Raw genomic sequence first — 16,734 nt, 5'->3', positions numbered from 1 at the left:
CATCGCACGTCATACTGTCCTCTGTTACCTCTGCCTGGTCCTAGAATATCATGGAATATGAGTCTGCTTTGCATTTTCATTTTGTAGCAGTCAGAGAGGGAGTTGGCGTTGGGTGGAATCTAAATTTGGTATGATTGTCAGCTCTGTTGTCGGTCTGTGACACTAGGGATGTTGTGGGGGCCAGGGGTATCTCTTCGGGAGTGGATATGTGTGGCCTGTAGTGGGAGTGACGGCGGATGGTTTAATGAGTGTATGAGGAGGCCTTGGCACCAACATGCCTCTCCAAATTAAGATGAGCTGAATAAATCTGAGAGAGACCAGAGGCTTTGTGTTCCCACAGTCTTATATCCTGTCATGGCCTGACCTTTTCTGAAGGAAGAAAACAGTGGCATGAAGCTCCATTGCTTTTAAAGCCCTCTTTCTTCCTCCTTCTCTGCCTGTCCTTGAGGAACAGAGGGTGGCAGGGGGGCAAAGAGGGGGGCTCTGATGGTTGTTCGGGCTCAGTCGACTGGGTAGAACAACTGTCTACATTTTATTCCAAGGCCCTGTATACATTTTACATGAGTGACAATTATAGCTACCACACGTCCCCGAATATGACGCGCGAACAGGCAAGCGTGTCCTGTTTCCACCTCGGGAAAGTGAAGCTAATTTATTACAGCGTAAAAGGCTCAGTGTGTTTAGAGGGAGTAGGGATTTGGTAGGGGCTGGGGGCTGCACTGGGTTATTGAAGTCTTTGGACAACTGAGTGGAAGGCAGCATTGGTCTCTCCTCACAGAGCCCACCTAGGGGCAGTGTGGCATCATCTCACCCACTCACAGTCCCATAGAACTCAGTCAACCCTTTTGCTAATCTGCCTGTTCACTGGTTTTAATGGTCTGTGTGTTTTACATTAACCATGAATTACTTGAGTTAAAGCCCAATGCAGCAGTTTTTTTTTATATATCAAAATTCAATAATTTCTGGGTAACTATTAAGTAACTTACTTTAAAAGTTTTCCACTAAAATAAAAAAAATAAAAAAGCTTTTTGTTGTTATTGGCAAAGACGTTTGGAACTCTATTATTGGTCTGTTAATCAATTTACTGTCTGGTGATGTCACCAGGCTGTGACACTCTGGCTCCATGGACTTTATTATTGAGCCAGGGTTGTTCATTTTCCTTGTTTGGGTGTATTTCTATGTTGGGTATTCTGGTTGTTTCATTTCTATGTGTGGTGATTGTTCGTGATTATTCAGGTGACTCCCAATCGGAGGTAATGAGTGACAGCTGTCGGCTCGTTATCTCTGATTGGGAGCCATATTTATACTGTGTGTTTTCTCGTGGGTATTGTGGGTTTTTGTTCCATGTTTCTGTCAGTGTTACAGAGGACTTCACTATCGTCATTTGTTGTTTTTTCGTGGTTGCTTTATAAAATAAAGTCATCATGTTCACTCCACGCGCTGCGTATTGGTCCGCTTCTTCAGACGATCGTGACAGAAAAACCCACCATAGAAGGACCAAGCAGCGTGTCCAGGAGCAAGACAGCTGGACATGGGAGGAAGCGCCTGGTAAGGAGCTCCGAGAGGCTGGCGATGGCCCAGGTGGGCAAATCGTGGTCCTGGGAGGACATGCTCGGGGGCAAGGGACCTTGGGGAAGATCAAGGCCCTGGCGAGAGAGGAGCAACGGCGTCAGCAGGGCCATCATCGTTGGAAGGACGAGAGGCAACCCCAAAAAGTTTTTGGGGGGGCACATGGCTTGGACGACGGGGCTAACGGAGGCAGAGAAGGGGCGAATTCAAGAGGCAACCAGGTTACGGGGGTCACTGGCCAAAGTAGGGAAAGGAGATGTAGAGGCACGGCGTGAGAGACTGAGGTGTGTATCCAGTCCGGTCCGGCCCGTTCCAGTTCCCGGGGTAGAGCCAGTGGTGTGTGCCTCCAGTACGGTCCGGCCTGTTACGACCCCTCGCACCAAGGATACGGTGCGCTTCGCCAGCCCGGCCCGGCCTGTTCCGGCCACTCGCACCAGGGATACGGTGCGCTTCGCCAGCCCAGCCCGGCCTGTTCCGGCCACTCGCACCAGGGATACAGTGCGCGTCGCCAGCCCTTTCCCACCAGTGCCTACACCACGCCCCCAAGCCTCCTGTGTGTCTCCCCGAGTCCTGTGCGTCCTGTTGCTGCTCTCCGCACTAGGCTTAATGTGAGTCCCCAGGGTCCAGCATGCCCTGTTCCGGCTCTCCGCACTAGCCCTTATGTGCGTCCCCAGGGCCAAGCATGCCCTGTTGCTGCTTCCCGCACTAGCCCTGAGATGCGTGTCCTCAGCCCGGTACCTCCAGTTCCGGCACCACGCATCAGGCCTACGGTGCGTCCCCAGGGCCAAGCATGCCCTGTTGCTGCTTCCCGCACTAGCCCTGAGATGCGTGTCCTCAGCCCGGTACCTCCAGTTCCGGCACCACGCATCAGGCCTACGGTGCGTCCCCCAGGGCCAAGCATGCCCTGTTGCTGCTTCCCGCACTAGCCCTGAGATGCGTGTCCTCAGCCCGGTACCTCCAGTTCCGGCACCACGCATCAGGCCTACGGTGCGTCCCCAGGGCCAAGCATGCCCTGTTGCTTCTCCCCGCACTAGCCCTGAGATGCGTGTCCTCAGCCCGGTAACTCCAGTTCCGGCACCACGCACCAGGCCTACGGTGCGCCTCAGACGGCCAGAGTCTGCCGTCTGCCCCAACGGGCCTGAACTGTCCGTCTGCCCAACGCCGTCTGAACTGCCCCGTCTGCCCAACGGCGCCTGAACTGCCCGTCTGCCCAACGGCGCCTGAACTGTCCGTCTGCCCAACGCCGTCTGAACTGCCCCGTCTGCCCAACGCCGTCTGAACTGTCCGTCTGCCCAACGCCCGTCTGAACTGCCCGTCTGTACTGAGCCTGCAAAGCCGCCCCGTCTGCCATGAGCCTTCAGAGCCGTCCGCCAGACCGGAGCCGCTAGAGCTCTCCGCCAGACAGGATCAGCCAGAGCCTTCCGCCAGACAGGATCAGCCAGAGCCTTCCGCCAGACAGGATCAGCCAGAGCCTTCCGCCAGACAGGATCAGCCAGAGCCTTCCGCCAGACAGGATCAGCCAGAGCCTTCCGCCAGACAGGATCAGCCAGAGCCTTCCGCCAGACAGGATCAGCCAGCGCCTTCCGCCAGACAGGATCAGCCAGAGCCTTCCGCCAGACAGGATCAGCCAGAGCCTTCCGCCAGACAGGATCAGCCAGAGCCTTCCGCCAGACAGGATCAGCCAGAGCCTTCTGCCAGACAGGATCAGCCAGAGCCTTCTGCCAGACAGGATCAGCCAGAGCCTTCTGCCAGACAGGATCAGCCAGAGCCTTCCGCCAGCCAGGATCCGCCAGAGCCGTCCAGCCAGGATCCGCCTGAGCCAGCCAGCCAGGATCCGCCAGCTAGTCAGGTACTGTCCCTTAGCCCGGTGCTGCCCCTTAGTCCGGTGCTGCCCCTTAGCCCGGTGCTGCCCCTTAGCCCGGTGCTGCCCCTTAGCCCGGTGCTGCCCCTTAGTCCGGTGCTGCCCCTTAGTCCGGTGCTGCCTCTAAGTCCGGTGCTGCCCCTTAGTCCGGTGCCGCCCCCTTAATCCAGGTGGGTTTAGTTGGGGGGGGGTGGTCATGTGGAGGGGGGCTACGAAAGCGGATAGTGACTAAGGTGGGGGTGGGGACCACGACCTGGACCAGAACCGCCACCATGGACAGACGCCCACCCAGACCCTCCCCTAGACTGTATGCTGGTGCGCCCGGAGTGCGCACCTTTAGGGGGGTACTGTGACACTCTGGCTCCATGGACTTTATTATTGAGCCAGGGTTGTTCATTTTCCTTGTTTGGGTGTATTTCTATGTTGGGTATTCTGGTTGTTTCATTTCTATGTGTGGTGATTGTTCGTGATTATTCAGGTGACTCCCAATCGGAGGTAACGAGTGACAGCTGTCGGCTCGTTATCTCTGATTGGGAGCCATATTTATACTGTGTGTTTTCTCGTGGGTATTGTGGGTTTTTGTTCCATGTTTCTGTCAGTGTTACAGAGGACTTCACTATCGTCATTTGTTGTTTTTCGTGGTTGCTTTATAAAATAAAGTCATCATGTTCACTCCACGCGCTGCGTATTGGTCCGCTTCTTCAGACGATCGTGACACAGGCAAGCCGAAACTCCCGCCCATGCAAACAGGCTGATTAGAAGGTCCTGTGTAGATTGTGTTTCAACCAGCAATGATCAGGAAATAACACTGATAAAATATTTTCACACTTTTACATGGTTAGTTTCATCAGCTGTTGTACAATATGATACAAAACACAGGAAAAACAGAATTTTGACTGCACTGGGCCTTTAATAATACACAACCAAGTAAGGAAAATGCGTCATGGCATTGACTTGATGAGATAGTTAAACTCCCACTCAAAAAATATTTTCAACAAAGTGTCTAGAATAACACCTGGAATAAAATACCTTTGTAACAGACATATAAAGTACATGAATACTGAATGGATGACAATAGTATCCAGTAAAAAAGCTGTCATCTATGCAGAATGTGATATCCCATGAATCCAGCTGAGGAAAACAATGACCTCGGTTTATTGTGTTATGTCAGAAGCCTTTTCAACAGAGGAGGCTGGTGGTAGGAGCTATAGGAAGACGGGCTCATTGTAATGGCTGGAATGGAATAAATTGATCAAACATATGGAATCCACATGTTTGATCCATTCTATAAACTCCATTCCAGCCATTACAATGAGCCCGTCCTCCCATAGCTCCTCCCACCAGCCTCCTCTGATTTTAATGTCTTATGTACTTGAATTAGAAGGATTGAGGCTGTCGTAACAAAAAAAAACTGAACTGCACAATCGGAGTGACCTTCAAATTCCATAACATTTTGGTTGTTTGTCAAAGACACTTTTCTTCTTTGATGCAATTTACATATTTATCAGACCTGATCGTAAAATGACATATTTTATTTATTTTTTCTGAGCTCCGAGCGTTAATGTGGCGTATGTGACTTTCTCAGGTGAGAAATATGCTGAGAGAGCAGTTTGATGCAAAGGTGTGGGCATACATTTCCCTCCCTCCCTCCCTCCCGATCTCTCTGTCTCTCTTTTTCTCTTACACACATTCACTCTCCCTTTTACACTCACTTATTATCCTCCCTGACTCTTGTGACTTTCCTAATGTAAGTCCCCTCCTTATCTGCAGTGCTGTGACAGGCCCATTGAGGTCTGTGATGATGGGAGTGTTAAGAGGTTCATTACAGGTAGACCTGCTCAGCAAGGTACACTCTCAATCTCTCCTCTTATCACCCCTCCACTCTGCTTATATAGTACTAAGGAGAGGGCGGCAGAGCCATTGGTAAAGACTAAATATTCAAGATAAAAACCTGGTTTTCAACTAAAACAAAGTATGTTTTTCAAGGCTAACTGATAGCGCTGACTGTATCTGTTTAACTATGACAAGTGTAGTTTGACATTGACTCAGTCCTCTGTGGTGGCTTTATTTTGATTCCTTATCCTGTCTCTGAGAATGTGTTTCAGTAGTTGTAGATGTCAGTGTATATGCCTGGACAGTATACATAATATACACATGTATCAGACTGTCTTTCCAATGCTTAGCCAAAATAAAGTGAGCAAAAAACTCAGTGGAAAGTGAGTTTGCCAGCAGGAAAGTGAGTTTGCCTCTACAGCAGGGTTTGAAATGATTATGTTTTAGTCAAACATTATATCTGTTTGGGCTTCTTGTGGTCAATTTGCAGTCTACAAATTATTTGTAATTATGTTACGGCCTCCGACCATCCACTCAAGAAAATTCGTCCCGGGGCTGAATTTAGTTGATGATGCCTGCTCTACAGCATATTTGTCTTATGTTAAAAGGTTTTATTTCACTCCCCCCTAGACTAGTATTTTTCTGTGTATCTGGATCAGTTGGGATTACATATCCTCCTGCTGATCTTTAGCGGCACCTGCAGGCAAGGCTGTACCACTGCAGCTGTGTGCTGTGCTGTGCGCCTGGAGGCTGGAAACCTGTGGTGCTGTTTGGCTAAACGCTTGGCTGGGCAGAGGCAGAGGCAGACAGACAGAGCTGCAGGGAAGTGCTTGGGCTGAGGAGGCAGCAGGGACCCTAGGCACTCCCCATACACTGCACTAAGATAAACTGTAGATCTTCGCTAAGCTGCAAGCCTGGTGGAAATTGCACTGATGAAGTGCAAGGGCAAATTAGCATAAAAATATATAGAGCATTCTTTTCTAACCCCACACAGATTTGTGTTGTGTGGTGGCTGTTGGAGTCTTTTTCAAGGCTGTTGGTTTTAATGTGGAGGGGCTTTGTGTGCATGCTAGGTTTACTCTGTAAGTCCTCTCTGAATGGAGCGCTCCCTGTGCTCGCCCACGGCACTATATGGGCACTGTTCCATTGTTTTGCATCAGGAGCCATGTCGCGTCGGGTCGAGGCCAAGGTGGAATTTATAACTGATGGAATTTCACACCCAAGTGAGCGCCGGGCCTGGTGAAACGCAAGCACTCACATTTACAAGAAACGCCCTGGCTGTTCCGCCGAGACTCCTGAATGGCAAAGCCATTTGTCTCTGTGAAGGGCAAAGAGAGAAAAACAGAATAATGCTGTATGTTTACACACACCCCCTCAAACCATAAATCCATGTTTTCCAAGGCCCTCAGAAACGTAATTGGAATTAAAGAGGGGAAAGGGTGTGCAGCCAATTGCCAATTAGCATTTTCTCTGCTCAGCAGAAGCTCAGGGGGGATCAATAGGATATTAAGTTTGTGTACATAGCAATAAGGCACACAATCACTTCCAAACGTGTGGAGAAATGTCGACATCCGATAGCTGCGTTCTGTGAAAATCATTTGGCAGTTTTCAAGCTTGGCTGAAGTGCATTGGTACAGTTTGCTTCCAGTGGGCACAACAGTATTTGGCCCTGACAAATAGTAGTCTATAGAAACTCTGAGATGGTGAGATGGAATCTTACACTTGTGTATCTTTAGTGTCACTGAGGACCAACTGTAGCAAACAACATAGTTATAGGCTTATGTCGGGTTCTCTAAACACCCACATGAAAAAATAGTGTAGTATTTACAGTTTACTATAGTATAAATACTATAGTAAGAAAAAACGGTATTATATACTATAGGAATTACTGTAGTGTTTTTGCAGACTGTAGTATACTGTTGTATTTACTGTAGTGTTTTTGTTTTATTATCTTTGACATACTATAGCAGTGGGGGCTTTGTCCTTGAGGAAGCCTACTGGACAAAATACTCAGAGCAAATTTTTCATAACCTGTAGGTAGGTAGCTAGCTAGGATTTAGGTCTAAATGGACAGTTTAGCGCTTCTGCTATTTTCTATAACCTGTAGGGAACACTATATGGTCTATACTTGGCATGTAGGTTTCTTACTTATGGGTGGCACAAATTGGGATACGGGGGAGGTGAATGGGCAGGGTATATGCAAAATAAATACTGTATTATATACTATAGTCATTACTGTAGAGTTTTTAAAGTGTTTTTTACGAACATTACTGTAGTATTTACAGTAGTGTTTTTGCGGACTGTAGTGTTTTTGCGAACATTACTGTAGTATTTAATGTTGTGTTTTTGTGGTTTGTAGTATACTGTAGTATTTACTATAGTGTTCTACAGTATACTACAACATGTTATAGTAAGTACTACACATTATCAAAGTATTCAACAGTGTGTAGTATAGTATTCTACAATATACTACAGTTTAATACATCATTCTATATTAAGGACTGTAGTATTCTATAGTAAACTGTAGTCTTTTTTCATGTGGGCAGGCCTGGTTTTCTCTTAGCAGTGGCTAGAAACATCTCAAGAGAACCATCTTTCCAAACCACAGTGATTGGTTGTGGTCTCAACTGCAGAGTAACTGTCTGTTATCACAGACAGTGATACCTGCTCTCAAGCTGAAGTTGCTGCCTATCTCACAACCCTCCAGCGTTGGGCCAGCCCACATAAAAAATACTATACTATACTATGGTTTAAATACTATAGTATTCACTGTAGTGTTTTTGCAGACTAAAGTCAGACAAAGTGGTTTACTGTATTATACTGTAGTATTTACAGTTAACTATAGAATGGTTACTACAGTATTTATATTATAGTTAAGTACTACACATTATCAAGCTTTACTACAGTGTGAAGTATAGTATTCTACTGTATACTACAGTTTACTATAGAATTCTATAGTAAGTACTGTAGTATTCTATAGTAAACTGTAGTATTATTTCATGTGGGAGTGACACAAAGATCGAGCTGACAAGGTGAAAAATCAGTTGATGTGCCCTTGAGCAAGGCACTTAACCCTAATTGCTCCAGGGTCGCTATTGATAATAGCAGACCCTGGCTATGACCCCAATCTCCGAGGGTGTCTCAGGGGGAGTTGGGACATGCAAAAAACACATTTCCAATTCGCACCCACCAACCCACAACCCTAACAACATTAGCCACAGTCCCCTTTTATCCTCCCCGGCAGCATCCTCAAATCTCCCCAGGTCTGGGACTCTCCTCTGGAGACCAAATTAAGAGCCATAATGTATTAGGTCTATTCATGCTTGTTTTTACAGACCATGATATATGTATATATTATTCAAAGAGCGTGCTGAATAATCCATGCGCTTATTTAATGATTCATTCATGCGCGGGCTGAGAGTGAGGGGAAGTATTTGTGGGTTGACCTGGGCACCAGTGATACCCCCTCCTCCATACCAGCCAAGGTGTCAATCCATCCTCTCCTCCATTGTGCTTGGCATCTCTCTATCACTTATTCATCCACTGGACTCTCTGAAGATGCAAACGCACGCCTTCCTCTTTGTGACCACTGGGCCGCATGCCCAGAGATATATCAATTTTTCATATAGTTGAATATGATCCCTGCTATATGGAATGTAGTCATCCATATCGAATAAGAGACAAAGTGAAGGAAGGTTTGACATGCATGTGGTAATGTATGGTGTGTAACTATGTGTAGTGAGGTAGAGGGGGCCATTGTGGATGCAGGGTGTGGTGAATACCAGCGCTCCAATCAGCAGGTAACCATGTTGATGGTAATGAAACCTGCCTGCTCTCTTTGGAAATGAGAGGCAGAGCCTGGTGTTTGGAAAGCCCATCATGTAGTTGATAACGAGGGGAACATTGTGCTACATGAACAAAGGCTGCTGCCGCGCCAGAGCCCTGTACCGCCGTCCGCCACCCAGAACAGAGGAGGCAGGAATAGGTATGAGCGTGACTCGCAGCAGGTGGAGGCAGATCAGCATGTTAACAGCTTTTTGTCAGCAGCACCGGTATTCATCCAGCCGATTTTATTAGCCTGAATGCAATTCTTCCTCATTTCCCCTACAGCCTGGCACTTTCACAGAGAGAAAATAGCAGGCAGATTTGATTTATGGTGCATTAAACTGGGCAGTCTATCATGGACATCATATAGATTGTCAAAACATACCTCCAGCAGAATATCTCCAAATAGATCTGGAGGTCATTATAGCATCTTTAGTGGGGAAAACTGTACATGGAATTTAATTTGCAGCATTACAAAGAGCCTGTCCTTGGACAAATGGGTTAGAGGAATCTCACTAGCATACGTCACATCATTTCCATTGGGTCACAATGTCCCTTTTTAACAATGTTAAATAAAATTGATTTCCATCCCAGTCTGCATATACTGTATGTTCCTTATTACACCAGCATGCAGTAGTCACTGAATTGACCTGAATGCTAATTTACACCACATACCTGTGAAGTGTGTGTGTTTAGTGACCAATTAATTCTGACAGCAGGGCCCCAGTGTCCCTGACCATATTCTCATCTAACGTGTGTGGTGTGTTTCATCTCCAGCTCAACAGAATCCAGAGAAGCAGAAGAAGCTTGTTGTCCTCACAGCCCGTGTACACCCTGGGGAGTCGCCTGCATCCTTCATCTGTCAAGGTAGGTCTCTGTCTCCACTCATCTGTCCAGGTAGGTCTCTGTCTCCACCCATCTGTCAAGGTAGGTCTCTGTCTCCACTCATCTGTCAAGGTAGGTCTCTGTCTCCACCCATCTGTCCAGGTAGGTCTCTGTCTCCACCCATCTGTCAAGGTAGGTCTGTGCTCTTCACCCATCTGCCAATATAGGTCTCTGTCTCCACCAGTCTGGCAAGGTAGGTCTCTGTCTCCACCCATCTGTCCAGGTAGGTCTCTGTCTCCACCCATCTGTCCAGGTAGGTCTCTGTCTCCACCCATCTGTCAAGGTAGGTCTCTGTCTCCACCCATCTGTCAAGGTAGGTCTCTACTCTCCACCCATCTGTCAAGGTAGGTCTCTGTCTCCACTCATCTGTCAAGGTAGGTCTCTGTCTCCACCCATCTGTCAAGGTAGGTCTCTGTCTCCACCCATCTGTCAAGGTAGGTCTCTGTCTCCACCCATCTGTCAAGGTAGGTCTCTACTCTCCACCCATCTGCCAAGATAGGTCTCTGTCTCCACCAGTCTGGCAAGGTAGGTCTCTGTCTCCACCCATCTGTCAAGGTAGGTCTCTGTCTCCACCCATCTGTCAAGATAGGTCTCTGTCTCCACCAGTCTGGCAAGGTAGGTCTCTGTCTCCACCCATCTGCCAAGGTAGGTCTCTGTCTCCACCAGTCTGGCAAGGTAGGTCTCTGCTTTCCACCCACCTGCCAACGTAGGTCTCTCTCTGCTCTACACACCTCCCTAATACGCATACGCATGCGCATGCGCGCACACACACACACACACACAAACACAAACACAAACACACACATACACACACACACACACACACACACACACAGCCCAGGTGGAGCCTCTCACAATCAGTTTACCAAGTTCTCATAGAATTACAGAGAAATAAGTAGTAAAAGGAGCAGATTATTAAAAAACAGTCTTGGCTTCCACTCATACCTCCCTTAACATGTCTGGCATTTTTCATGCTTTCATTAAGATAGGCTCTTCAGGTGAGAGCTACTTGTTTCATTGACAAGTAACTGAACTCCTGGAGGGTTTCTCTCCTCAACATAAAGGACATCAGAAGTGCAGAAAGAGTGAGTTACAGTTAATAAGATGTCTTGTCTTGGGTCTTCTTTACTTTCCCATTGTTGAAAATAGAGTGTAAGAAACAGTGAAAAGCTCCCAGTCTGTGTTGTAGTGTTTGGTCACCCCATAGTCCTGAGAGCAGACAGTGCACGTAGCTCAATGTGACTTTGAGCTCCACTTAGGAACAGCCCCTACTCCGACACGCAGATGTGCATGAAATCATTTCAGGAAGTCCGAGCAATTAGACGGCACACTCTGTGGCCTGTACCTGTATCCCACGCTCTCTCTCTCCTCCTGCCTGCCACATTGACTCAATTAGAGAGCTTGTTATGCCTCCATTAGTGGTAACGAGCAGGACAGAGTGGGGCTGGCGGCTGGAGTAGGAGGGATGGGGTGAGGGAGGGAGGGAGGCAGGGAGGGGTACACAGTGTTGGCTGTCGGCCCTCTCTGCTTCTTATTTACTTGTCAATTATCCTGCTTCAGTCCAGGGCTGTGGAGGGCTTTTCAGTGGCCGGCACTGTTGACATCTCTCAATGCTATCTCTCTCTCTATCTCTCTCTCTATTTCCATCTCCCTCTCTCTCTTGTTGGCTGTCTCTGTGTCTCATCTGTAGCAGATAGCATTATCTCCTTCACTCAGTGTTTGAGGCCCTTCGGGCTAATCAGGTCCTCTATGCTGTCTGTTTTTATCCCACTGTCAGCTCTATTCAATTTGTATCGATTTTGGAAGGATGTCTCAGATTTCCCCTCTGATTTTTATAATGCTTTTGTCCTCTTTTTGTTCCTCAAAACTCAATTAACTGTGGCCTTGGGTTTTCATTTAAAGTCAATTTTACTGGGAGTGTGTGTGAGGATGTGTGTGTGTGTGCATATTTGTGTGAATGAAAAAGAATAGCTTTGAGCATGATTATCTCCAGCCGTACAGTAGAGTGAATCAGGAGGGTTTAATAACCCTGACAGTCTCCTTTGTGTTGCTTTAGGAGTGATTGACTTCCTGGTCAGCCAGCACCCTGTAGCCCTAATCCTGCGTGACCATGTGATCTTTAAGATTGTACCCATGCTCAACCCTGACGGGGTCTACTTAGGCAACTACAGGTAAGCTCAACCTTCAATATATAAAATCCCCCTTTCTTCATGGACAAAATTAGCTGTTCAGTTGTTTTATGACATTTACTGCTGTAATAATTTCCATCCTGTTGCTTGAGGTCTACCTCTGAAAAGTTGTAAGTTTGATCGATTCCGATAGAGATTTCTGACTAGACTGCAGCACGTTGCTAGTGCTAAAGAGAGATGCTGTGATGATGTGATTGGTAACGCCCACTGTGTAGGTCCCCTACCAGATGATTTATGGGCCGCTAGATGCATGTGTGGGAATAGCTCGCTGGGCTGCCGGCCCTCTCATCTTCTATTTCTCCCTCTGCCTCCAAAGCGCCATACCTGGAATATGAATGGCTGGTTTTCCTATTCAGCTGTCTCTTTTCTCCTCTGTTGACAGTTCAACTCAATGTAATTGCTGCAATAGTCCAGGTTGTTGCAGGTACTCTAAATCAAATCACCTCTTATTCCCCACTGCTTGTTGTCAATCCAATCGTGCGCGCAAAGACACACACACACACACACACACAGACACACACACACACACACACACACACACACACACACCTTTCTATCTCTGTTCTTGTGTAAGATATATATTGCCTATGCCATATGTATGCCCCTGCAGTACTGTGTCTCCTACACTGGGCTGTGTGTGTTTTCTGAGGCCATACGCTCCAGCCTTTGTTTAGCGTTGAGACACAGGCTCCATGGGCATCGTTTCCACTTCCCTCTCCATAATTGCCTTTTACTTAATGGGGTGGACATGAGGAATACAAATGTGCTGAGATGATAGTGCTGCCATTGAACGTGTGTTTGTGGCTGCCATCTAGTGGCCACTCTCCCGCACTGCACTGAGTCTGTCTATTGCAGATCAAGTGTGCTCTCTGACAATGACTGGGTTAGACACATTTTGTTGCTAATCCTTCAGTTTTAAAGGTTGTTTTCATCAACTCTGAAAAATTATGCGGTCGGCCTGGCTGAATGGTGTGTGTGTGTGTGTGAGTGTCTTTGAGCACATGATTGGATTGACAACAAGCAGTGGGGAATAAGAGGTGATTTGATTTAGAGTACCTGCAACAGCCTGGACTATTGCAGCAATTGAGTTGAACTGTCAACAGAGGAGAAAAGGAAAACCAGCCGTTCATATTCCAGGGATGGCGCTTTGGAGGCAGAGGGAGAAATAGAGAATGACTCCTTACCCACACTAAGTCCTGGCACCACATCGCCCCTGTCCTCCGTGAACTCCACCGGCTTCCTGTCTCCCAATGCATTGATTACAAGATCCTCCTTCTGACCGAAAAAGCCCCCCCACACACACACACACACATACAAGCAAATACATACACTACTAAGAAAATCCTCTCTTCACCATAATGAGCAGCACTTAACCCTTACCCTACCCCTTACCCTAAACTGGGTTCATATCCAAATCCCAACCCTCCCCATAAATTGATACATCACACTCTTTCCCTTCTTTGAGCCCACCTCTCTCTTTTTTCATGTTTTTGTTTAGTTTGATGTTTTGTTTTGACTCCTGTTTTTTAGTTTTTCTTTTCATTTCTACAATTGTAAAGCGACTTTGGGTTCTTGAAAGCGCTGTATGCAGTTGAAGTCGGAAGTTTACATACACTGAGGTTGGAGTCATTAAAACTCGTTTTTCAACCACTCCACAAATTTCTTGTTAACAAACTATAGTTTTGGGAAGTCGGTTAGGACATCTACTTTGTGCATGACACAAGTAATTTTTCCAATAATAGTTCACAGACAGATTATTTCACTTACAATTCACTGTATCACAATTCCAGTGGGTCAGAAGTTTACATACACTAAGTTGACTGTGCCTTTAAACAGCTTGGAAAATTCCAGAAAATTATGTCATGGCTTTAGAAGCTTCTGATAGGCTAATTGACATCATTTGAGTCAATTGGAGGTGTACCTGTGGATGTATTTCAAGGCCTACCTTCAAACTCAGTGCCTCTTTGCTTGACATCATGGGAAAATCAAAAGAAATCAGCCAAGACCTCAGAAAAAAGATTGTAGACCTCCACAAGTCTGGTTCATCCTTGGGAGAAATTTCCCAACGCCTGAACGTACCACGTTCATCTGTACAAACAATAGTATGCAAGTATAAACACCATGGGACCACGCAGCCATCATACCGCACAGGAAGGAGATGCGTTCTGTCTCCTAGAGATGAACGTACTTTGGTGCGAAAAGTGACAACAGCAAAGGACCTTGTGAAGATGCTGGAGGAAACAGGTACAAAAGTATCTATGTCCACAGTAAAACGAGTCCTATATCGACATAACCTGAAAGGCCGCTCAGCAAGGAAGAAGCCACTGCTCCAAAACCGCCATAAAAAAGACAGACTACGGTTTGCAACTGCACAAGGGGACAAAGATCGTACTTTTTGGAGAAATGTCCTCTGGTCTGATGAAACAAAAATAGAACTGTTTGGCCATAATGACCATCGTTATGTTTGGAGGAAAAAGGGGGATGGCTTGCAAGCCGAAGAACACCATCCCAACCGTGAAGCACGGGGGTGGCAGCATCATGCTGTGGGGGTGCTTTGCTGCAGGAGGGACTGGTGCACTTCACAAAATAGATGGCATCATGAGGAAGGAAGATTATGTGGATATATTGAAGCAACATCTCAAGACATCAGTCAGCAAGTTAAAGCTTGGTCGCAAATGAGTCTTCCAAATTGACAATGACCCCAAGCATACTTCCAAAGTTGTGGCAAAATGGCTTAAGGACAACAAAGTCAAGGTATTGGAGTGGCCATCACAAAGCCCTGACCTCAATCCTATAGAACATTTGTGGGCAGAACTGAAAAAGTGTGTGCGAGCAAGGAGGCCTACAAACCTGACCCTGTTACACCAGCTCTGTCAGGAGGAATGGGCCAAAATTCACCCAACTTATTGTGGGAAGCTTGTGGAAGGCTACCCGAAACGTTTGACCCAAGTTAAACAATTTAAAGGCAATGCTACCAAATACTAATTGAGTGTATGTAAACTTCTGACCCACTGGGAATGTGATGAAATAAATAAAAGCTGAAATAAATAATTCTCTCTACTATGATTCTGACAGTTCACATTCTTAAAATAAAGTGGTGATCCTAACTGACCTAAAACACGGATTTATTACTAGGATTAAATGTCAGGAATTGTGAAAAACTGAGTTGAAATGTATTTGGCTAAGGTGTATGTAAACGTCTGACTTCAACTGTAAGTCCCATGTATTATTATTATTAACTCCATATTAAATATGATGTGAATTAGAGCGTCTCTTTCTGCCCTTACCAGTGAAGCCTATTTGGCCTTTCTGAGTGCTCAGCAGCACACTGCATCTGGAGGGGGATCGAACAGATGCATGCAGGGAACAGAATCAATCACTGCTGACCACAGATTAGTATCTCAGGCATGCACAGTGACATTGACACACAGACAGGCCCCCGTGAAAGTCATGGATACTGAGCAGCAGCAGCTGAATAGCCCAGAGTCCTTTCTTCCACAGCCACTCTGACTAGAGGTCCTGGCATCAGCTGCTTTTTGACTGGAGTCCAATAACTTTCTGGAGAAATACATCCGGGCCTTTAGTATTAGCTACACTACATTGCCAAAAGTATGTGGACACCTGCTCGTCGAACATCTCATTCCAAAATCATGGGCATTAATATGGAGTTGGTCCCCCTTTGCTGCTATAACAGGCTCCACTCTTCTGGGAAGACTTTCCACTAGATGTTGGAACATTGCTGCGGGCACTTGCTTCCATTACGCCACAAGAACATTAGTGAGGTCGGCCACTGATGTTGAGCGATTAGGCCTTGTCCGTCAGACTGCCAGATCGTGAAGCGCGATTCATCACTCCAGAGAACCCGTTTCCACTGCTCCAGAGTCCAATGGCGGCGAGCTTTATACCACTCCAGCCAACGCTTGGCATTGCGCATGGTGATCTTAGACTTGTGTGCGGCTGCTCTGCCATGGAAACCCATTTCATGAAGCTCCCAACAAACAGTTATTGTGCTGACAAACAGTTATTGTGCTGACGTTGCTTCCAGAGGCAGTTTGGAACTCGGTGGGTGAGTGTTGCAACCGAGGACAGACGATTTTCACACACTACGTGCTTCAGCACTCAGCGGTCCCATTCTGTGAGCTTGTGTGGTCTACCACTTCGCGGCTGAGCCGTTGTTGCTTCTAGTCGTTTCCACTTCACAATAACAGCACTTACGGTTGACCGGGGCAGCTCTAGAAGGGCAGACATTTGTCTAACTGACTTGTTGGAAAGGTGGCATCCTATGACGGTGCCACGTTGAAAGTCACTGAGCTCTTCAGAATGGGCCATTCTACTGCCTATGTTTGTCCATGGAGATTGCATGGCTGTGTGCTCAATTTTATAAACCTGTCAGCAATGGGTGTGGCTGAAATAGCCAAATTCACTAATTTGAAGGCGTGCCCACATACTTTTGGTCATGTAGTGTATGTGCGGATTGGTTCTTGTAGAACAATCGGGTCGTTAAAGCTAATTGACTGTTCAGTTAAAATCTGAAAGAAAATATTGATTGTTGATTGAATTGATTATATATAA

At 46.7% G+C, this 16,734-nt stretch overlaps 1 protein-coding gene across 1 annotated transcript in view; it reads left to right on the top strand.

The window, feature by feature from the left end:
- Positions 1-16,734, top strand: part of LOC121540249 (cytosolic carboxypeptidase 6-like) — a 499,145-nt gene that overhangs the window by 453,104 nt on the left and 29,307 nt on the right. Inside the window, exons 7-8 of the mRNA XM_041848977.1 lie at positions 9,866-9,955; positions 12,030-12,144. Coding sequence (XP_041704911.1) covers positions 9,866-9,955; positions 12,030-12,144 — 205 coding nt within the window. The remainder of the gene's footprint in view (positions 1-9,865; positions 9,956-12,029; positions 12,145-16,734) is intronic.

The sequence above is a fragment of the Coregonus clupeaformis genome, chromosome 26, assembly GCF_020615455.1.
Source record: "Coregonus clupeaformis isolate EN_2021a chromosome 26, ASM2061545v1, whole genome shotgun sequence".
Lineage (NCBI taxonomy): Eukaryota > Metazoa > Chordata > Actinopteri > Salmoniformes > Salmonidae > Coregonus > Coregonus clupeaformis.
This window is presented reverse-complemented; position numbering and strand designations above follow the sequence as displayed.